We start from the raw sequence: 23,797 nt of genomic DNA on the forward strand, positions 1-23,797 counted from the left end.
GCCGCGCCAGGAGTCGTATGAGGACGCCCAGTGGTCTATAAAGATTAGATAGAAAATGAACAATTCTGCATAAATGGGCATTAACCCATCAACTGTATCGCGTCATACTCTTAAGGTGGAGGTAAAGTGTCCACTCCAGTTTTTTCAAGTGTGGAGGTTCCCAAGATGTACAATCAGACCGGAACGAAACACGAACACGTATATCTCGTACTTTTCTACTTTACAGGGAGATATTCCTTCTCACCTGTTTTTTGAACATGCACTGCGAGGGAACCTTTACCAAGAAACGTGAATCTGGCTAGTTCTATACCGCAGCTGAAGGTTTTGTTCAAAGTTGCTGTTTGCGTTTAATTCCGGCCTTACTGCACATACGTATGACCTTTCTCCGTGATCAGTGTTACGGGCCTCTATGCCTTCAGAAACACTGAACAAAGTATTACGATGCACATTTAGTTAAATCCGACATTCGGTGGTCTGAAGCCACATACATCGAAAGCATGTTGGTTACAGTTCCGTTTGTGCGTTCGGTCCAACCGCTGATCTGTGGGTGTTAAGGCGTGGAGTGGCGGAAAGTTGCGCACAAACGCAGTTGCTCCCCTTGACATTTGCAGTGAACCGACGGCCTCAGTTGCTTATAATTCGCGGCGACTTCCAACGTAAAATGACAGCGCGGAGCATTAAGAGCGACAGTTGGCGACCAGTAGGTGATGTGAGAGCGGCTGTTTCACAATAACGGATAAGATAATCAACCGAGATGACAATCCAGCTATTGCCTTCGGAAGACATGGGATGCGGACCCAGCAGATCAGTGCCAACTTGAACGAGTGCAGCTCCGTAATGTGTCACAGGGCGTAGCGACCAGCAGGAGTGGTCGCAGGGTTTTTGTGGGGCTGACACTTAACTTTCAGTAGTGGGATGCAACTTTCAGCCAGTAAATGCGTTCTTGCGAACGGAGGAGTGGGCAAGTCGGTCCGAGATGACCATTTGTGTGGTCTTCGTGCAGTACTTAAACAGACAAGCAAAGATACTTTTAAGCACGAGCTGAAATCGTGGGCCTACAGCGAATAAAGTTATTTTTGCATAAGAGACCGCCGCATAAACAAAAATGGCCGTTAGCTCTGCGGTCTGGCACGGCGGTAAAAACAGACTTCAGGTCAAGATCTTTATTTGTTCAGATTCGAAGAAGTGAACGTCCGCACATTGTGAAAAAATATGCACGTAACAATGGGTATTGAAATAAAAATTATACGTAGTCTGATCGCTGTGTGCTAGAAACTTTAGAGTTGTTTGGCTGCTGGGAGGCAGGAAGTTGATTGAAACAAAGCAGCCTACGTAAAATAAAGCTGATAGCGCCCCATAATGCGAAACAGTTCTGACTAGGTTGGAGCACAGCGACTAGTGTATGGCCTTTAATAGCACTTAAACGGCAGAACTTCTCTATAAATTCAATAAAAGACCGACGTGGATTGCAATGCATGCGGTGTCTGGGATGCATATACCTCGAAGACTTCAGCGGCCACAGCCGATTTACTTTGGGCGAAGTCCCCTCTAATCTGTTTTATACGGTAGATCTAGAATTCTACGACATGATTCAAGGTAGCCTGCACATGCGAGTACGGAAAACATGAGCTGCAGTTGTTTACGTCGCCTTCTGGTCTTGGCCTAGTTCGGGTAATATTTATCAATACCTAAGCTCTTTACCTAACGTCTTCATTGCGGTCTATATAGTTCGGTGGCCCGGATGTGTCAGTGTCACGACATATGTTGGTAAATAGAAGCGTCAGGTTAGTCTGCGGATGACAATTAGCAGAAACGGAGCATAAAATGGGTACAGAGATTAGTGAATGACAGACGCACACACACTCACACTGTCTAATTGCTTTCATCGCACTAATTGGAGGAAACCTCGTTCACAGCCGAAGAGAATATAAAGCTAAAATGAGGAATACGTCGTAAAATTGCTTTGCTGACCGGCAGCAGCATCCATGATTATCCATTTCTTTCGTGGCCGAAACCGTGGAGGGGGTGCACGCACATCTGAGGCCTTGCCTGCGTATCACACACGCAGATAGGGTTTGTACATATCGCCCATCTCTTGCTCATAATATAAGACCCCTTTTTATTTTCGCGGTCTCCTTTTATGTACTGTTTCCGCCGAAGAGCAGACAACGGAAGGGAAAAGATGGGCTCAGTTATGACAGGCGTGAAAAAATCCCAACAGTCACCGAAACCAGGGAGCATTGAGGATTGTTTCTCCTTTTTAAATTTGTAGTGTTTGTCCGTGGGAGTATAATAGGGTAATTATGTTATGGCTTAAAGCCGTTTGATTAGAAAGCAGGAGAAAAGCAAAAGCTTCTGTCCGGTGGCAACCGAACCCACGCCGTCCGAATTTAGTGTCCTATGCTCTTCCAGCTGAGCTACGTCGACAGCTGTACACACTTCTGGCTTCGGGGGTATTTATGTTGCGGATCACCTAACCTTGCGAGTGTTCACCAGCGCCACCCTCGTCCACAGTGGCGGGCGTAAAACGTCCTGCAACACTGCGAGTGTCACGTGCAACGTGATCCAGTGGTGCTCGCGGAAACTGTGCTATAAGCCTGTTTTGCTAACTATGGAATCAAGACTGCCAGAACCGAGGCCCTCCTTAAGCTGTTGAGCTTGAGGATAAATTTTAACGCTTAATGGTAAAACATTAGAAAGCACAAGAAAAAACCTCATGCCTCCAGAAGGATCTGAAGCCACAACGTTCGACTTTTGCTTCCAGTCAGCAACTGATCAACACCACAAAGTAAAAAAAGGAATCCTTTTCGAATGTTCCTCGTTTTCGGTGACTGCTGGTTTCCTTCATGTGTGTGCACTCTCCGGCTACATTCTGGTTGGTCTTTGATTGTTCGCTGATGACCTGTTCACTGCAACTAAGAACATCCTTTCACATTACAGGCCAAGGTTGTCACAGGAAGCAAACAACAACGTCATACCTCCGACAGCTGCGCAGAAGATATTCAGCATCGAGCAAGGCGGAAGGCTCAGCCGGCCCGAAAATAGAGCGGGAAGTGTGGCGCCTGCAGCAACGTCGATATTTGTCAAACCGCTGTTTTACATCGCGGCAGCCACGCACCTCAGTTTCTTCTATGTTATCAACCTTTACACGAGCATCTCCGTAGACACAATACTCAGCAAAGGCATTCCGGAGATCTTGGCTATTACGATTGCACCAAGCGTGTCTGTACTCGACTGCGTCGGCCGCGTCCTCATGCCTTTGGCCTCGGAAAGCGGCTACGTCAAGAGATCGACGCTCGTCATGGTCGACTACCTTTGCACCGGAGTGGGCTTTGCTGCGATCTCTTTCGTCCAGAGCTACCCCGCCATGCTGATCACGTGCATTAGCTTTGGAGGCTTCACCGGGCACGCGATCGCTGTTCATAATTCGCTGATGGGAGACTTCGTCGGCGCCGAGCAAGTTCACCTTAGCAATGTAATCGTCACCTGCATCGCTACAGTCTCCTTCCTGACAAAACCTTTTGTAGTAGGTAAGTAAGATTACTTGTCGGTGGATCGTTCACTGCCATCATGCTTGAAAGTTTTTGGGGATACACAGCATTGTTTACCGAGGCGAATCGTTAAATCGACAATCCACGTAGTTCAGCTTTCTGTCCGCTATTGAGGTGTCTGGCATTCGGTAGCTGTAGTGGTGCTAAGGTTATGGCACCAAATTTAGATTCCACTCGGTTCCATAGTTGTAATGCTGCGTAAGACACAGGTATGCGTTGACAAACTGCATGGCATATGCCTAGGACCACTAAATAATCTACACTTGCTCCTTTCACTAGTTATAACAGCACAATGATGGCTGTGACATCAAATGTCAATAAAGGTCACGCGAGGCATGAGAAAAAACAGCCAATATAATTGCCGGATCTTCATTTGGGGTGATCACAGCACTAGGAACAAGCTCGCTTCCGTGTTGCACAGAAATAAAACGAGGATGCAACGATTGTATCAAGTTTTTTTCATGCCTGACCTGACCTATACTAACCTTTGACGTCATAGACATCGCTCGGCTGTTGAAACAGAAATTGAAGCAAATGAACGAATAAATGTTGAAGAAAAATTTTTCGCCACCATTGGCCAATATCACTTCGTGATCCGTGTCTAGTATTGTGCTATGGACCATTAGAGAAAAGAAAACCTACAACCAAATAGTTGGTGCCTATACTACTCTAAGGCCCAAATCTACAGCGGATGTGTTATGTTGTCAAGCAAGAGAACACAGACCTACTCTAAGAAACTTAAAAGATTGTTTTGCCAACTATACAAAATGTGCGTACAGTGCGCAAGTGTTTTTTGTGAAAATAATTTTGAATCTTTTTCAGCTTCGAGCAAACTGTATATTAAATGGTGGGATTCTTTACAATTGCTGAAGTGAGAAAACTAGCCGGCTCTTATATGCATACTCCCCTGCAACCGAGATGAAAATTCTATAGACGAGATTCTCGTTGGACTGCTATGATAATCAGTGCCTGATGAAATAAAGAATAAATTAAGGGCCAAATTAAACCGTGCAAGCCAATTTAGCACTGCCTCCCACATGCATAAATTTCGAAATCACAAACTGCATCACGGACTGTTTCCTGCAATTACGACACCAGCGGTGCCGCTGCCATCGCCTACGTAATATGCCTTAACCTAATACTCCCCCACTTATCATCATCAGTCGAGTTACGTCGGCTGCGGGATAGGCGGTTCCCCCATGTACCTGCATCTAACATCTTCCTACTGGACGCATGATCGGAATAGATGTCGATGTCAATTTTTTCCCGCCAAACCCGTGATGTTCGCAAAACGGCGATTCGGTGATGTCCGCAAGGCACTAAGGAGGGATATTTATTTAAACCAACGAGATTAGTCACTTTAAATAGGTGGCTGCCGCGATCTAGGACTCCACTGGCCATGGCTACTCGAGGAACTTTCTGGGCGAGAGCTTCTTGTCCCGCCAAGATGCCGTCGAAGAGCTGTACCGCACACCGCCCAAAGGAAGTGCTAGGTGGTCAAATGTTTAGGGGAATCCCCCAAGGTGGAGTAGGTTTGTAATAAGGGAGTAATTACTCATTGTCATTCACCCAAGCACAGCCATACAGCTACAAAGGAAACCTGTACAGCTTTCTCAGAAACTTCGCAGTTAAAAAAAAATTGGAATTTTACTTTAACATTGAAGTTTCTTGGAAAGCTGTATGGCTTTCTTTTGTAGCCGTATGCTACGTTTGGGTGGGCGAATTTTTCTTCAACCGCGATTTTTCTGAGAAAGCAGTATAGCTTTCCTTTGTAGCCGTATCGCTGCGTTTGGGTGGATGACAATGAGCAATTACTCCCTTATTATAAATCTACTCGACCTTGGGGGATTCCCCTAAACATTTGACCACCTACTTCGAGTTATTGATCAATTCGCTCTCGCCCTACCATAAGCTTGCCATCCCGGTTAGCTCAATTGGCAGAGCGACTGCTCCGGTGAAGCGTGGTCCCGTGTTCGAACTCCGGACCAGGACGAATTTTAACTGCGGAGTTTCTGAGAAAGCTGTATAGCTTTGCTTCGTAGCCGTATGACTGCGCTTGGGTGTAAACTCGTGTTTCTAGAATGCAGAATAAAACTCAACTGTTTTAGCTGCGTTCCTTTTTCTCAACTGCATGAATTGATGAACCTTGTAAAGGGGATCCTTCAGGTTCGTGCGGAGTGCTTTGTTGAAAGGCGCAAGTATGAGCGGGCATGAGCGCCTTGTTTTAGACTCTGCAGGGAAGCGTTTCGCATAGTTGTCATTCCTGCTAGCCCGATATCTTGGTAAATTTTCTCGTAGCCATAGTGCAGCGCAATGTAAAGATAGAGCAGGCAACTTTATTTATGAAAAGACAGTTGTCCATAGAAGCGGGAAAGAAAATTCCTTTCTTACCCGCTACTATGGGCAGCGGAAAGTGAAAGACAAGAATAAAGAGGGTAAGGGTGGGTGGTGATTTACAGAAGTGTGATGCCAGGAAACATGTACACTAAACCAGTTGACGAGCAAAAATCGCATCTTTTTTTCTCGCTGGTACCTTGCTTATAACAGTAATACACCCTGATCCAAGCTATCTTGCTACATGTCATCAATATTTTATGCTTAAGGTTATGACCACTAAAGTTTGGAATGTGTGTCTGTAGTCTTGCTGATATACAAATCATTATATGCCATGCTACGGGACAATTTTTTACTGCTTCTTTCTCTCTGCTGTGCTGTCTTTGCGTGTCAGATCGGTGTACATTTCATGTTAGTAACAGAAAACGCCGTAAAATGTTTTACTAGATATTTAAATATGCTTGCATGAGATAATCTCATTCCCTGAAATCGTTCCTCTCGTCAACGGAAGTAGAGTTTCATATTCCAGCTTTAACTTCCAGCGAGAGCGCTCTTCGTCGGCGTTTCCACAGAGCATATGATTTTACGATCACTGTGATGGAATTCCGCATTCATCAAAAGTAAGGGATGTTTTCGTCCGTCAGAGTTGATATAGAGCTCTGACTTATCGTGCTTACACTGCTGTAACAAATAAACGGACCCCGGAGCATTCTGACTTACGATGAAGTATGCGCGCCAGCTGTGGCCAGGACTTTAAACTGGCAGAAAAAAAATATGAGATGAAGGTTGCTCCACAGGTAGGGCAGCATGTCTGCAAAACATTTTATTGCGATTCAGATCAGCAGCGGCAGTGTGTGTCATTGAAACTCGAGCGCGACAGAAATATTCGTTGGTGTTTCCTTGGGTTACCTCGTACCTCGCAGCTGCATGGCTGGAAAGGAGTAGAAGATAGTGAGCGATTTTGCCTGGTTTCTTACCGTACGAAAGGACTGGTTAAGATCGGTCAAAAACACACGCATTCTAGGAAATCCTTTCCAGACATTCGTAACGGCAAACACTTGGGATAGTAGCGCAGTCTGCTGCACTGAAGGAATGCGGAAACACTTAGCTTTTGAACGTCAGCAACTTATATTGAAAGTCATCTTGTCATGTGGCGCTTATCACTGGCCCTTGCATGACGTCAGCAACTTTTTTTTGTTACTCTCATCGGTGTCTAACTTCAGTACACATCTCCAACGCACTTTACCGCCACACACACCACAACGCGTTCACTTCGTGCCCCTCCAACACGCTTGTTCCAAAGACGCTTCATGGCAGATGCGTTTATAGCTCATATGAGACGCAGAGGGCCTGGGTTTGAACCCCCATTCCGGCAAATTTCTTTTTTTTTCGAATTAAGTCTCCTGAGAAGTACCACTTCCTGTGAACACAGTTTGCGGACAACTTCCGGTGGCAGATCTTCCTTCGCATGATGCATAAAATACTTTATCATTATTAATGATCATTCTATGATGTCCTTGCGACTGTAACATGCCAGTCAGACCCGCAGCACTCTTTTAAACAGTGCTTCGCATTAAGGAAAAATATGTTCAATATTTTCTATATATCCACATATATATATATTATTTTTGATGGTGATAATTTTCTGGCGCAAGAGCAGCTTTGGCCAAAGGCCAGATAAGCCGAGAATCAAGCCAGAAGAAAGCTTGTACCCGTCTTACCGGGTGTGAATATATATTCGTTTTATACCATACAAAGATTTACGATACAAATAATATATCCTGGTTGCCCTGGCGAGTTGTACTGCAATCTGCGATCGAACACAGTGCACGCCTTTAATCCATTATGCATTGCCCAGACAAAGATAAGTCCTTTTGGCGAAACGTTGACAATCTTCCTGAAGCTCCCCGCCTTTTGTTCACTTTGTGTTTACATGGAATTCCGACATTTTGTTTGGCAGGTTTCTTCAGGGACCAGCATGGGTCGTACGACAACCTGTACCGCGTAATGAGTGGACTCATGTTTCTGAATGCCTTGGTCTGGCTTGCCGTAAATCTCACTGAGAGGTACCGAAAGAGACGGACATGGGCGACAAGCAATTCCCAACTGCAACTGTGCGACCTTCCAGCCCTGACCGGATACCAGGCCATGGACTTGACTTCGATGATGGCGTAGTGCAGCCACTCTGCTACCCTTGGCCGTGGGCTGCAGAGCGAAGTTGGCGGCAGCGTAATGAGAGCTGCGCCATGTTCCTGTTTTACCCTCCAAAGAAGCTTGCCTTGTCCTATTGTTTACAAAGCAGTACCTGGCTGTTAGTCTGGAGTAGTTGGCGAAGGATTTTTTTTTTCATTAGACGTGCATTTTAATAGGTTCGTTGACCTTCCCTTAATGTATCGCCGGAAGTGAGCACATAAATGTGACATAACAAGATGCTACCGGAAATTATAGGTGTGAAAAATCACAATCGCCTTAGAATTCAAAGAAATTATGGATCTAGATTTTAGCTTCATGTTAGAAATCTGCTGCCAAATTCCAAAGCAACATATTCTCCTCTTGCGTCCATACTAGTTTTTTTCTACTTATATTTCAAAAATTTGATCCCTCTTTTCCTATCTGCCTTTCCTTCGAGCAGGCGCAGTAAATGGAGACGTAAGAAAGTGGCATCAATGCAGCATGAATTCGGAATTTTGTTCAAACTGCTGGGTAAACAATGGGGCTGACTACGTAGCGTGAGTTGCAAGTTACTAAAATTTACTAATGCATGAAGGCTATCAGGCTGTGTGTATGGAAGCGAAGTGTGAGGGTTCGACTATTTGCCGATAGCATTAATAAGGGTGTCTTAATTATCTTCCTGCATGCAGTGTCACGCGAGTGACACTGCAGACGTGTCTGTGATAACATCGTCCACCTTTTAGGTCACCACAAGGACCAACGTTTTATTTGTGTGTCTTAGAGTTTCTTTATAATTTTCTACGTGATCTTTTGATGTTTGTGAAGATACTCGAGGTGTGTGCTGATGTTTTGTAGATACCTTTGAAAGAAACAATTTGTCAAAGAGTTGCTGTGAATGTCGAACTTTCACTGTGAGATGCATTTTATATTTAATGACCTGGTGCACTCACCTCACTTAGCAAGATGCTGCCTAGGTGATAAATTTTCTGCAATGTCAAGAGTGTGTAGAAAACAGAGGTCAAGTTTGCACATGAGTGCGTTGATGTGATGAAACAACTAAACTTGCATGAAAATCGTTGTACAGCACCGTGACCAAGCGCGAACAACAGGACGGTAAAAATGGAATGTGTGTGTCACACAATGTACAGGGTGTTTCTCTCATGAGTTCTGTTTCTTTTGGCCGTTCTAGTCTATATGTCTCGTTTAAGTTTTGTTGCTGACTGGCTGAAAATATCGTCCCATTTTGCTTGCTTCAAAAGCGCTTAGTTAACGAACACAACGTAAAAGCATTTAAATCAGGGTCTTAGTGTTTTACATGCAATATGGAAACTTGCGTAAATAAACGTTGCTAGTTCGACGCCATTTACTTGAGTGAATTGTGCCAAAGGCAAAGGGCTAAGTGAACGGAGACAATATAAAAACATTTTAAGTATGCTATCTTGTATTAATAAACGTTTCTAGTTGGACTCCATTTCCTTGACTGAATTGTATCAAAGGCATAATTCAAGCTAACCGCTGGAATGATAGTCACTATGCAAAGCAATATCAGGACGCTAATTTTTTTTACCAAAGCGATGTTGGGACAGAAGAAGAATGAAACATAAATTGCCTCCCAACCCCCCCTCCCCAGACCACAGAGAATAAAGGGCTATTTGGACAATCGCACGACGTAAACAAACTGACGACCCGACACAGTGCGCCGGTCCAGACAGGATGGAGAAGCAGAGGCCATACCGAAGGGTAAATTGAAGTCCAGGTGGCGCAACAGCGCTGCACTGATTAACGCTTTTTTTCAGAGCCCCAAAAGCATCCGCGGAATTTTTTGACCAGCGAAAATAGACATTCTTGGCGGTTAAGCCGGTCAGCGGCTTGGTTATCTTAGCGAGTTCGTCACTGTGCCTACGGTAGTAGTCAAGTTGGCCGAGAAACTGCTGGAGCTGGCAGATACTAGTAGGGGATGGGAAATCCGAGATATATTTTAGTTTCTCCGGGTCAGACCGAACGCCCTCAAAGGAAAAATTGTGCCCGAGGTATTTGCCTTCCTCTTTTAAGAACTGGCACTTTGATTAAGCTTGAGGCCTACCTCTCGCAGTAACACCAAAACATTTTCGATGTCGACCAAATGCCTCTATAAGTTGTGTTTGTATGTGACTATGCCACCTATATACACGAAGCACAACTTTCCCAGAATGCCCACCAGGATAACATCAGTGGTCCTCTGCTAGACAGCAGGACTGTTGAACAGGCCCATCGGCATCCTCTTCCATTCATGGTGCCCTGAGGGTGTATTTAACGCCGTTTTCTCCGCAACTGCCGAGTTCATTGCTATCTGCCAAAATACCATCGCTAGGCCCGCCATCGTGACGTACCTGGCAAAGCCCAGTTGAGAAAGTGTTTACTGCCTTTCCCCTTCTCAAAAAACCGTGTTCTAAGACACCTGACACTCCTTTTGGCTGGGACACTGTGTTCGGGTAGGGGTGATCTAATGCGATTCCGCCGAGGGCGAAGTGCAACCGGTAGAGCCCCCTTACGCCTAGAGCATGCCCCGTTATGCCTACAAACCTCGTTGCAACACTGTTAGACGCTTCCAACTCCTCGCGATCCCCTTTTCTTCAAGCTTTATGTTAAAACCGCTTCCTTCAATTGAGGTTACCTTTCACACTGTGTCTATTAGCCATTCCAGGCAACAACCATTTATCTTGCAGCGCACAACAGGGCAAGCCTCGTCGGCAACACAAACCACGACCACTTCATTATCCCCTGTTCATTCCCACGCTCGTCAGGCTGGGAAGGGCTTCCTAGCTTTTTTTTTTCGCAGCACTTGGAGCTTCTCCATACTCTTGCTTGGGACGGGTGTCACCTGCTTCAGTTTGTGGCTTGCAATGTGTTCACGACTCTGGCAAACGAAGCACATGATTTGCTCAACATCTCTCATGCCGCGCCCGAATCTTTGTGGCAGTCTCCAGTTTCCAACGAATGGGTGCTGCTGAGTCCGCGCTTCATTGTTGGGTTCCGCCTGCTGTGTTGGGAGCTGTTCTAAGCAGTCTATCCACTCTGTGAAAAGATATCCGTGGTCTGGCTTTGTTCTATCGACGACGCGCACTGTCTGTGTTCACATTTAGTGCCTCATTTCGCACCTCATCCAATGCGGCCTCCACAGCTCGGTCAAAATCGCTCGGCTTGAGGGAGCGCACGAATAGGCGCATGGAGTCTCGAAAAGCGGCCACAAAACAAAGCGGTTATTTCATTTTTCGATAGCTCCTCCGCGCATTTCTTCTTCAGTATCGAAGTGCTCGAACGCGAGCTTCTTCAATGCCGAGAGTGATTTTGCGTTCTTAACCTTTTCGTCTCCCCACGCAAAATCATGAGCAGGTCGTGATACCTTGCACCTCGCCATTCCCAGCAGTTGCGCATCGAACCATCCCACCTTTTCCGTATTTCTTCTAGCATGGAAAAGAAATCGCTCATGCGAACACCTGTGCTATGACCCGAAAATGTCGGAATAACGCTTCACAATAGCAGCATGCTTGCTCCTAGAGGTTGCTGTGGAGCGAGGGCTCTCTCAGATATGATCATTTTGCCCGCTCAAACCCTTCGGTGTCTAGAAAATCTCAAATGGGGGTCAAAGTCCCACATTCGGTCCAATGATTTTCACTGAATTACAGATTTGAAGTCATGAATGTCGCAGCATTCAGAGGTCTTTTGTTTTTGAGACACCGCTTCTGACACTACGTGTGACGCACACACATACTGCGTGGGTCCACAGAGGACGGCGAGGCAAAAAGAGACGACTAGACTCCCTAGGAAGAAACCAGAAATGCTCAAGAATTACATGTTAACGAATACGTGACGCAGAGGTTGGGGTGCCCAAGCTTACATGTCGCTGCGTTGGCGCCGGAGTCCTCGTCAGAAGAAACGGAGGGACTGCGGAGTTGACTATGTTCATTCGCCGAGGTTCAGCCTCTCCCTAATCGTTTGAGCGCTTCGGCCGCAGGTGGACCGACCGCCAGCGGTGTCGTCTCGGGCCTTGCTCGTCACCTTACTGATTTGCTTTTTTTTCTCCTTTTTTTTCCGTGCATTCCGTCGATCTTTCTTTCCAGGATGGAGCGTCTCCTTCACCCTCCTCTCAGCGCCGGAGCTACTATCATTCTTGCGGGGTGTGTTTCACTAGTTGAATGCTTGTTGGCGCGGGAATAAAGATGACGGGAAGGCTGTCGTCCTTCAAGGCTCTTTTAAGGCTCTGTTATCCTCCGACGTAAAGGGCACCCGCGCGCGCGGCCACATCACGTCACGTTGGCCAAAGCAAGACCCTCTGTACTCCTACGCCGCTTGGTCACTGACGTGTTCGGCGGTTTCGGCGCGCTCTGACGATGCTGGCGTCGAAATGGAACATGTGCCTATTGCGCGCTGGGCGCGTTGAAGCCGCGAACTCAGAATGCGCCACGCGCGCCGGCTGCGGAGCGCGTAGCCGCTACTCGGAGGCAGAAGGCCGGACGAATGGATTTCTGCGCATGCGCGCCGCTTGTCGCTCCGCTCTGTATCGCGTCGACGTGATGGGGTATAGGGGGCGAATTTCAGCGTGGTGCAGCGTCGCCAACGTGACGTGTCCGACCACAACCCCCGCGCTTGCGCGCGCCTAGAACGGCGGAGTATAACAGAGCCTTAAGACCCCTAATAAGCCTTGGCCTCCCCACCTGACGATTCTTAGCGCCATACAGTATCTTTTTCAAGCGCCTCCGGGATCCCACAAAAGGAAGTTGTCGCCAGAGAATGCGGCGATCGGGTGACACGCAGCGCACTGCCACAGAACCAGGCGTTTTCATATTTACACTGCTCGGGACACATGGTTGAAAAATGCTGCCATGTAGTTCGACGCTTCAAGACGTTAGTTCATGGTGTAAGGTTATGAAGTGGCGTGTATTGCCGAGGTGCCGCAGAAACCAAGAGTGCGAGCTCTACAATTCTTTGCTCCGCAGTCTGGAAGGGGCATGTAGAGAAGTTGCGGATCACAGCGCCCGCTGTGTCGCGGATTCCGGAATTGTTCATATCGCGATCACACTGCAGGGAACGAGATTTGCCGTGCTGCGACGGTTCTGAAACGATCTTAACAGCATCAAGCTATGTTTTTCCGTACTGTTAGCTTTGAATTGCAGGAAGTGGCATTCTGGTGAAGACTTCCACACCGTGGTGCTTCTTAATGATTATTTAGAGAGCTGGACTGAAGTATTACGGTCAGTGGTATTCGTCAGTGAGGGAACACCTTAATTAAAATGATGGATCGAGGACTAAAATGGTGCTGGAGGATACAGATATCTTGGAGAGGGTGAATCAAGAGCATGACAAAATACAGCGTATATTCTTGTGTTATGTGGTGTTTAATAGCACATAAGGAGCTAAGGCTATCATGCTGCAAGCATGAGGTGGCGTCACGCTTTGAGTAGAGTATATTGTAGGAATAATGCTTCTTAAGGTTATTTTGCAAAACTCATAGTAGCAAGCGAGTCGGGACGTATAATTTTCGCGTAACCAATCTCTAGAACTGGTGGCAAAAATAACGCATACCATAAAGAAGAGCCTCTGCGCTTCATAGCCCTGACTATGCTGACGTAAGCACCCTTGTCTACACTTTCATGCATGTTTTAATGTTATTGTTGAATTATAATAAACCCAATGGCATCACCGGCAGTTTTTGGCATCGCTCCTTGATTTCAGGTCTGAAATGACGGGGCACAAAGCTTTTTATGACTGCATTTTCATATATTTGCAGGCTTTAACGATAAAACTGTACTGTGTAAATTCGGAGCATTCGTGAACATGTTTTAAACTTTGATGAAAATTGTATAGGCTCACCAGGTTAAGGATATCAGACGCATTGCTGAGCCATTTTGTGTACGAACAGCCGCCGCGGTGGCTGAGTGGCGATGGCGCTCGGCTGCTGGCCCGAAAGACGCGGGTTCGATCCCGGCCGAGGCGGCGCAATTTCGATGGAGGCGAAATTCTAGAGGCCCGTGTACTGTGCGATGCCAGTGCATGTTAAAGAACCACAGGTGGTCGAAATTTCCGGAGCCCTCCATTACGGCGTCTCTCACAGCCTGTGTCGTTTTGGGACGTTAAACCTCCATAAACCATAAACCAAACCATTTTGTGTACGAGTGTACGCACAAGCCTCACCCATGTTTTACGTCCAAAAGAAAACTTGCCAAGTACACTGCACCTTTGAGATCTCACGGAAGTGAGTCTACATATGAGTTCTGCTTGATCAATTTTTGAGTGGGCATTTTTGGTCTACTTGTGATGTTCATTTAAAACAGTGGTAAGCTAAGTAAGCATGAGAACTTCAACTGAGGTGTATTTTCAGTTGTTCCGCGCCATACTGAGCTGTTTCTGCGCAGCATCCACTGAAGCCAAGCACTGTAGTATCTTTCAAATGCTTCATGTTTAAGCTTGCATGCAGGTGGAGGTAGGAAACACTTCCTGCTTTCGGGCAGTCACTAAAGCAGAGAAGAGAGACTGGTAGCTCTGCTGTACTCTAAAAAAATAGAGCCTTAACTTACGGTAGCAGCACAACCGCACTACCAATAGTGGTATGCTGTTTCGAAGCACCGACTTACCTGAGCATATACGGCGCACGAATATCAAACTCCGTTGGATCACAGCTATGTGTGGCCGAGTCTTGTTAGCAGGAGAGAGTGTGGAGCTGTGCAAAGCTTGGAAATATCGTGGGCGGACAACAAATCTAGGGCATAGAGTGCTTTTCTGGCTCTCGCTGCAAGGATAACGGAAGGCACTCAATAAGACGAAGGCAAGATATTCACCGAGTTTTGCTAGCGTTCGCCCTGTACCGTGGTGTCATATTATTGAGTGACGAAGCCGCATGTCGCACATCTGTGCAACTGAAGATATAACCGCTTGTTCGCCTTCTATGTCTTCACTCTTGCTTTTCTGTTCCTGCATCAGCTGCGCTTTGGAAGCACGTGTACTTTACATAAACAAGACTGGCGTATCTAAGCTGTTTTCCAAAAAAACGGATAATGACGTGCAAATACTCGCCTGACCTGCCATGGATGCAAGTTGATATCGGACTAACACTGCCATTATAAGAACGCCGTAATCGTAAAATTAGCGAGGCAATAATTGGAAAATACGAAAAACATATCTAAGTCGCCTTACTGCCAAACCTGAAAAGGAGGTTCCGAATGTACCCGCCGCGGTGGCTCAGTGGTTAGGACGCTCGGCTACTGATCCGGAGTTCCCGTGTTCAAACCCGACCGCGGCGGCTGCGTTTTTATGGAGGCAAAACGCTAAGGCGCCCGTGTGCTGTGCGATGTCAGTGCACGTGCAAGATCCCCAGGTGGTCGAAATTAATCCGGAGCCCTTCACTACGGCACCTCTCTCTTCCTTTCTCCTTTCACTTCCTCCTTTATCCCTTCCCTTACGGCGCGGTTCAGTTGTCCGCCGATATATGAGACAGATACTGCGCCATTTCCTTTCCCCCCAAAACCAATTATAGTTCAGAATGTGGCAATCTGGATAGTGTTGTCTTCTCGCGTTTCAGTTAGCACCATATTTAGCACCATTTAGCACCATATAGCTTTGTGCTCCATCATTCCAGACCTGAAATCAAGGAGCGATGGCCAAAACTGCCAGTGATGCCTTTGGGTTATATTATAATTCAACAATAACATTAAAACAAGCATGAAAGCGTAAACAAGGGTGCCTACGTCTGCATAATCAGGGCTAGGCGAGCGCAGAGGCTTTTCTTTATTGTATGCGTTATTTTGCCACCAGTCCTAGGTATTGGCTACGCGAAAATTTTAGGTCCCGATTCGCTTGCTACTATGAGTTTCGCTAGCTCGAAAATAAATTTTGTTTGAGCCTGTGTGCGAGGATTTTAATTCTAGATATTACACTTGTATGGGCCGTGAGTCCATAACAGCTGTGTTAAGCATGAAAATAATGCTCATTTTCTAAAGGAACTCTTCGCAAAAGCGCTAATCTGTGTTCGAATCGAATACAGTAGGAAAAACTCCCAAATACTGAGCGGGAGAGAAACCAACACTGGCGAACACAAAGCAGCTCCGCCGCCTGACGCCGTAGACTGCTCGGTGACCGTGGCAACGACTGGTGTTGCCTATTTGGATTGGTATTTGGGATCCAGATTACACTGATGCACTTGTTAGAGATCACGTCACTCTTTGTGCGCTGGTGGTCTCTGCGTGAAAAGAGAGCTTATAGCCTACCAACTTATTAAGGAGGAGGGGTGCACATCATCCCCATCGTCGTCGTCATGTTTGATGTTTCCTACTCTCGTTGGACTGGCCTGATCATGAAGCAAAGAAGAAACGCATAATAAATTATCAGTCATCAATTTTTGCAAGCAGAATATATCCCACGAAATGCATTTGCACAATGCCCCTCGGTCGGTGTAAAGGCGTGGGCCAAACTTCTTATTTATGACGCGAGTGTAACACGATGCACAGCTTGCATCACAGCTTTTTATCAAAGTATGTAAGTCAGACCGCGGTGTTGTGAAGGTGCTGGTTCTGCTGTGAGGCGGTGAGTAAGAGGTAGGGCGGTGACGTTTTCATGTTACCAAATTTTAATTCTTCTCGCACAGGCGCTTTCATTAAACAGGTGATAGTGAATTGCGAAACCACAGTTTTCTGAGCACGCGCAAGGGCATCCCCGGTGGAGCATGTTGTTGAGCAACGCGCGAATGCGGACCCGAGCACCCACGCCGTGTCCAGTGAAAAGGGGACTCTGATGGTTGCTGCCTCCGACTGTTTAGACCTTTAAGGCCCCCCGGTGCAGGCAGCACACTCCTTTGGACCCGCTTACTGTACACTGTAACTCCGTCCGGCCTGACCCGACCGGGGGAAATCGGCAGTCGCTTTTTCCTGTCCTCCCCTCCACCTTTCACTCTCCTATCCCTTTCTCACAACACTCCTGTCTTTTTCTCTCTTCTTAGTTGTTTTACCTTCTTACAGGTGGCGAGGGTTAACCTTGTGTGGCTAACCAGTCTGCGTTACGCCACTTCTTGTTATAGTTGTTGTGTACAACTCGCGTGGGCAGGGCTTTCTTCTAAGTTCCTCTCTCGTCTCTTTTGGATATATGGTAGGCGGTTGGCACAGTAACCGAACAACATATACATCTTATGGCTTCCACAATAGTCAGTGTGGACCTGCTGCGCGAACTTGATAATGAAGCACAGTATGCAAAGCTCTCGAACATTGTCTATTGAGGATGTCCCTGTAGCTCTTACAGCCGTAGATCTTCTAAATACCGTCCGCAGAGTAATTTATGACTTAAATTTCATCGCATCACTGAAAAGGAAATGTTAGAAGGTCTTGTTGACAAAGTTGGGAACAATGTTCCCAGACTAACAATCCTGAGAGATTACAAGGAAATTCCTATTCATCACCTGATCCTCACATCAAACGCAAGCACACTACCAGAACTGACAAAAGTGGGATACCTGAACATTCAAGTGCGTCAATTCAAACTGAACCCGCGCAGATGTTTGAACCGTCAAAGATACAGCCGTGGGTCGAACAGGTGCCGTCGCGACGAAACATGCGCAAAATGTGCCTGGAAAAATCTCTTCACTGATAACTGCATGCAGAGGTGCGCCGCTGAATCAAAAGCGAACGATACCACTCCGCTTGCGCTAGCTTTTGCTCAAGCTGGATAAATGGAAACAAATAATTACACTGAAAACAAAGGAAGTTATCACGTTCGAAGAGCCCTTAAAAGTTGACGCTGATAAACCCCTTTGTTTTTACGGCTAAGACAAACTCCGCGAATGTGGTGCGCAGGGGCGGAGCATAGCACCGCAACCTGGCACCTGCCAAGGCCACGCCTTTGGAGGCTGCAGTAGGGCCATTCATCTCACCCCAAACAGAGGAAGTGAATCCTACCGTGGCACCTCCAAAAGACGGACCGCCCACCACTGAGCTCGTAATGTTTCCTCGAACTAGAGGAGGCCTAATGACTGTACACCCATGGCTTCCCCCCGGGCCTCCAGCGCCTCCAATGAGGCGATGGACGCCACTCCCATTACGGTTGCGTTGCAGGGACGGCGAAACCCTTTTGAAAAGAAGGAGAAACCTCGAATAAATGCACATAAAATTAAGTAAACTCATAAACATGGCTTATTTGGTTCGTTGGAACTGTAACGGGATACTGAAAAATTACGCGGACATTACATATACGCTCAAAACAATGACATCCGCAGCTCTGTGCCTTCTAGAAAGAAATCTAGGACCACAGCTTATAAACATCCCCAAAAAGTGCAAAACTTCCTGAGAAGATCGAGAGCAAGCTAAGAGACTCTCGGGTGGCGTCGCAGTCATACATATTTGCTCAAAAAAATGTCACCCACAGCTGTGTGCCTTCGAGAAACAAACCTTGGGCCACAGCATATAAACGTCCTCAAAAGGTATAAGCGACATCGAGAACAGGCAAACAGACTCTCAGGTAGCGTCGCAATCTTAATTAAAAGCAAGTCCATGCAAGAGAAACACCGCTAAAAACTGAGATCACAATATGCTCTTTATACACACATTATTGTTAGAAAACATGATCTAGAGGATTTAAATAAACAATTGCCAGTACCGTAAGCTATAGTTAGGAATTTTAATGCGCATTCCCTCTTTTAGGGAAGCGAAGGAGCAGACATCAGAGATCGAACACCAGAGGACCCGGGACACAGACCAAGCTCCTCCAGCTGGCTGAAACGCAGCAGCTGCCCAAGGGATAGTGGCCGGTGTTTTGGAGCGGGGGGCGGCTTCGGGTCGCTCCTCTGTATCCGCTGGTAATAAAGTTTCACTAGCACCACCACCGGAGGACAGGTAACAGATATTATACTCTCAAATAACTGAAATTGGCTTTTCGGAGGACTCTCTGGTCTACCTTAACGAGCATTTATGCCTCGCTTTAAAGAAACTTGTAGGCATGACAGTCGCAAATCAGGACAAGAAATGGCGGTATGTGTGGAAAAAAGATAGGAGAATTTTTGCACGCAAAACTGAGACGTCCGGTGTGCTTCAGTTGTCGCCTTTGCTGACATCAATGAGATACAGTAGATTCGCTCATTATAGAACCGGTGTCTTTGCTGAAGGACCAGTTTTTGATGCCTGAGCATTTGAGCACTTTTATATGCGCTAAAGCTAACCGTACCTCTCTCATTCATTTTAGTCACAATAAGCTCGCAACAATAAAGATGGTCATGACCACAGGCTTAATGCCACACACCCACGGCGGGTGACTGGCCAGGGTGCATTGCGGATACGAACGCACTCATGGGCAAGGAGTGGAGTAATGACATAATTTTCTGATCTACAGTTGAATTTGGATAAAATAAAAAAGGTAAATGTAAAAGAAGTGTATTCTCATTATAGCAGTGGAATCTACCTGATGCAAGTATATAGCCGTGAATATAATCGCACACTGGTTTCAGGGCATATCTCTTGGCAATTACCCCGAAGGAGAGTAGAATATGAATAGAAAGAGGAAGCCATAGACAAGCGTAGGGGATCTCCAAGTAAATTCTACGGAGAGTAGTGAACCGCCGGCAAAAGAGGAAAAAGTGGTCTGTGGACTCAGCTTTGCAACAAACTGAAAAAACAGCGCACACAATACAGGGACGAAGAAAGGAAACAACACGAGCGCTGACTTACAACTTATCTTTATTGAGAAACATGTACACAGTATATAGGAAGGAAAGAAGTAGCAGATGCAATCAGAAGCAGTCAGCGTCAGGTGTACATGGCCATAAAAGCGATAAAAACGTAAAAGGGTGTTAAGGATAAAACAAGATGAAATCTCAAAAGAGATGGTAACGGTGACGAAGCACTATTGTTGACTACGTATGGTTACACCTGACGTTGACTGCTTCTGATTGCATCTGCTACTTCCTTCTTTCCTATATATTGTGCACATGTTGCTCAATAAAGATCAGTTGTAAGTCAGCGCTCGTGTGGTCGTTTCCTTTCTTTGCGCCTGTATTGTGTGCGCTGTTTTTACAATATGAGTACATATCAACTCACCCAGTCTTCTACTTTTCCACAAAACTCAGAGAGGTTGGTCAGAGATTACCGCGATCTACGTAAATAAAGATTTAGCCGCGGTAATCTGCAGCAGAAGAGGGTAATGGACACTTCACATTGCCTTAAACTGCACATCCGCACACTCCAAGAATATGCCAGGAGTTGAAAATGCGCTGCAGCAAGGAGAGGCACATGGCTGAAGTAGTGGAGACGTTGGAATCGTTGAATGCGGGCTGCAGTCAAAAAGACAGTATTAGGGACGAACGGGACAATAGGTCCCCCAAGGGCGGACTTTGCTAAAAAATCAACCCTCTCATTAGAACCAATGCCGCCGTGCCTAGGGACCCAGTGAAAGCGTACTTCTGCATTATGTGATGGAATAAAAATTGAAGGGAACAGCTCACTGGAGTATCCCTCATTTTTCGAGCGCTGTCAAGACGGAAAGGCTGCCTGAAAGTATAATAACCTGAAAGATATTGCAGGAAATCATTATAAAGGCCAACTCAATGGCCAGAAACTCAGGGGCAAAAATAGCAGTTTAGTCCGGGGCCCGAAATGAATGACTGCAATCAAGAGCGCTTGAGTAAATGCGAATGGCTGCCTTTTTTTCAGATTGCTTGGAGGCTCCTGTAAAAACGGCAATATTAGCCGTAGATAGGTCTTATGAAGAAAGAGCAGAGTGCCGCGACGCAGACCGAATTTTTTGTTGCTGATCCTCACAAACCTTCCTAGGGCACGCTCACTTTGAACGACAATACTTAATTGGAGCCTCCAGCCTAACTGCGGGTCACATATTGTACTCAAGTATCTAATAGTATCAACTTGCGGGATTAGGATAAAGTGATACGATAAATAAATGTAAAGCGGGGATGCCTGTGGAAAAACAAGGAAGGTACACTTAAGGACGGAAAACAGAGCATTTAAATACTGTTCCAACAATTGGTACAGGATATGAATATTTTTGGTAGAGGCGAAAAAAGCAATATCATCCGCATACGCATAAACTTTGACGACCAGATGAATAGGGATATCACGCATTACTATATTAAACAACAACGGCGAAAGACCAGAGGCTTGTGGGACACCTCTAGACTGGGCGAATATGTAACAATTTACCGTACCGTTTGTGCAAAAGAACGATCTATTCCTTAAAAACTCTCTCATCCACGCAAAGAAGCACATAGGAGGTTGTACACCAGCTAGCTTTTGAAGCAGAATGCTGTGTTCAACGCTTCCATACGCCTTTGCAATATCCAAAGTAACCAGAGCTGACACAATTATGTGTGTGCATTTCTTTCTTTTGCTTTTCTTTAGGAAGTTATAATGATAGCGGAATGGTACAGGACAGATTAAGAAGTTATAAATCTGCCTGTATATGGGCAGTTTTTCATGAACCGCCATGATAAAAGAGGTGGTGGTGTTTTGATCCTGTCAAAAAAGACACGCCTGAAGATCATGAAGTGGTTTCTGTAGAACGCAATCCGTTTTTTTTTTCGCAGTGTACCGACCACAAAGTAGGAACACTTCCAGTTCATCTTTTCTTCAAAACTACTGAAGTTTGGTTAACGACAACAAATACACTTCTGTACTTGATGACGCCCTAAATTAAATTTACTTGGTAGTTTCCGGTTCTAACTGAACTGCATGAGGTGCTAGCATGTAATGCATTGACTATCATCATTCACAAGCCTACATGCATTCCAGGTGAGATGACCGCATTGCTAGACGTAGACATCAGAAATATTAGCGAAGAATTTCAAGTCATCCTGGATACCTCGGTTGATAACAGCGATCATTTGCCTGTATAATTCCTGTCTAACCACCTGCCGCCAAAAATACAACTAAAATTGTTTTTCTGCGAGATTCCGGCACATCACGGAAACAGCCTTGCACTATTTTTTTATACACTAGCACAAGTAAACAGGGATGCAAACTATACTACGCCTGATCCCGAGAAAGCATGCGACACAATTTTTATTATCTTTAAACTTATTTGTGATGAATGCTATCCAATATGAATGCGAGTTCAAACACCAAAAGCACGAAAGCCATTGTTCAGTAAAGAATGTTTAATAGCAATTCGAATGAAAAGCTAAATTTACTAACGCTTTGTTAAATCTAAAGACAAATAGTATTTTAATAGGCTCAAAAGCTAGCGAAATGAAGTAAACAGGATTATACGGAAGGCCAGAAGAAAATACACTAAGGATCTGTTTAATTAAGAAATAATAAGGAATACGGATATTGTTGGGAAAGGTTTAAATAGTTTACTGCACACGAACAAGACACCGACCTTTCGTTGAGATTACTGCCAATGACACAGTCTTGTTTGTGGCTGTGTTGGGAAATACTCTTAATGACTTTTTTGTGTCTTTCACCTCGAGAAGTTCATCTTATTACTGCCTAGAATATATATGAGGCTAAAGATTTGTGAGAGCGCATTCCTAGCCCCTGTCACAAAAGAAGAGGATATAATGTGGTGCAGTAAATAAAAATAGCCGAAACTGTGACGAAGATGCTCTTCAGATGCAGCCGGTGAAGCATGTAATAGAAATAATTGCGCCAGACTTGAGATATATTATAAACCTTTTCTGAGAGGTATTTTTCCAACGAGCTTGCAGCCGGCTAAGCTGACTATAATATTTAAGGGTGGCAACAAGAACAATTTAGGGTATTACGAACCAGTATCTATTTTCCTATATTTTCGAAATGTATATTAAAATTAATACACCATAGGATGGCCAGTTTCATTAGCAAGCATGATCTTATACTCGCAATTCGGTTTCACGAAAGGTAAATCTACACAGTCGGCCCTGCTTACTCTGAATGAAATATGAGACTGGTTTAAAAGGCAATTTTTAATCTGGGGGTTTTTGTCGGCCATTTCAAATTATTTGATCAGTTAAATCACGAAACGCTACTTTTAATAATTTAACATTACGATTTCCGCGGTATTTTTCTAGAGCTTCTTAAATCATATCTTGAGCAGCGCCAGCAACAGGTAGCTATAAAATCAATGGCGACACATCGAACTTAAAGCCCCCTCTGCGCAAGCGTCCAGCAGGGGAGCTTTCTAGAACCGGTACTGTTCAACTTGTACATCCATGATGCAATTACACATACAAGTACAAATACCTTTATTTCAAGATTAGGGATTTTAGGGGTGCACCCAAAAAGCCTATGACTGGCTTGACAGAGTGGCGCACCTCCGTACATGAAAACCGGCAGCAACACAATACTGACACAACAGCAAAAAAAAGCACTACAGTGCATAGGTAAACATCATTATCAATAAAAAAAATGAGTGAAAATCTTCTTGCAATCATATTATAAGTGAAGTCGGCAGAATTATCACGAAACGCTCAGGAACACTGAAGAATGCAAAACGAAGAATAACAAAAAAGAAAATGAAAATAAGAAAGGAGGAGAAAATTTGCAGCAAGAAAGAAAGCGTGTCATTAGGTCCTCAGGGCTTATTGCGCCGATTAAGAAGAGTTGGAATTATATGTCAAGGCATTTGATTGCCGTAATATGTAGGAAAGGATGGGACATACCAGATGTCGTTGTTACGTGTTGGGTAGTAATTATCTTTTCGCCGTAAGTTAGCTCTGCCATCAAAGAATGCATGATTTTTCTATTTTCTTTCCTATCTTTTAATTAGCAATTAATTATATCGGTCATTAATTGGAGTTA

The 23,797-nt window shown here is 45.4% G+C and overlaps 1 protein-coding gene across 3 annotated transcripts in view; it reads left to right on the top strand.

Moving 5' to 3' along the window:
* Positions 1-9,419, top strand: part of LOC144121890 (monocarboxylate transporter 13-like) — a 149,153-nt gene extending 139,734 nt beyond the window's left edge. For all 3 annotated transcript variants that reach the window (XM_077655314.1, XM_077655315.1, XM_077655313.1), the window contains 2 exons: positions 2,941-3,530; positions 7,846-9,419. In XM_077655314.1, the coding sequence (XP_077511440.1) occupies positions 2,941-3,530; positions 7,846-8,060 (805 nt within the window). In that variant the 3' untranslated portion in view covers positions 8,061-9,419. The remainder of the gene's footprint in view (positions 1-2,940; positions 3,531-7,845) is intronic.
* Positions 9,420-23,797: the final 14,378 nt, after the last annotated feature.

Source organism: Amblyomma americanum, chromosome 2 (genome assembly GCF_052857255.1).
Source record: "Amblyomma americanum isolate KBUSLIRL-KWMA chromosome 2, ASM5285725v1, whole genome shotgun sequence".
Taxonomy (NCBI): domain Eukaryota; kingdom Metazoa; phylum Arthropoda; class Arachnida; order Ixodida; family Ixodidae; genus Amblyomma; species Amblyomma americanum.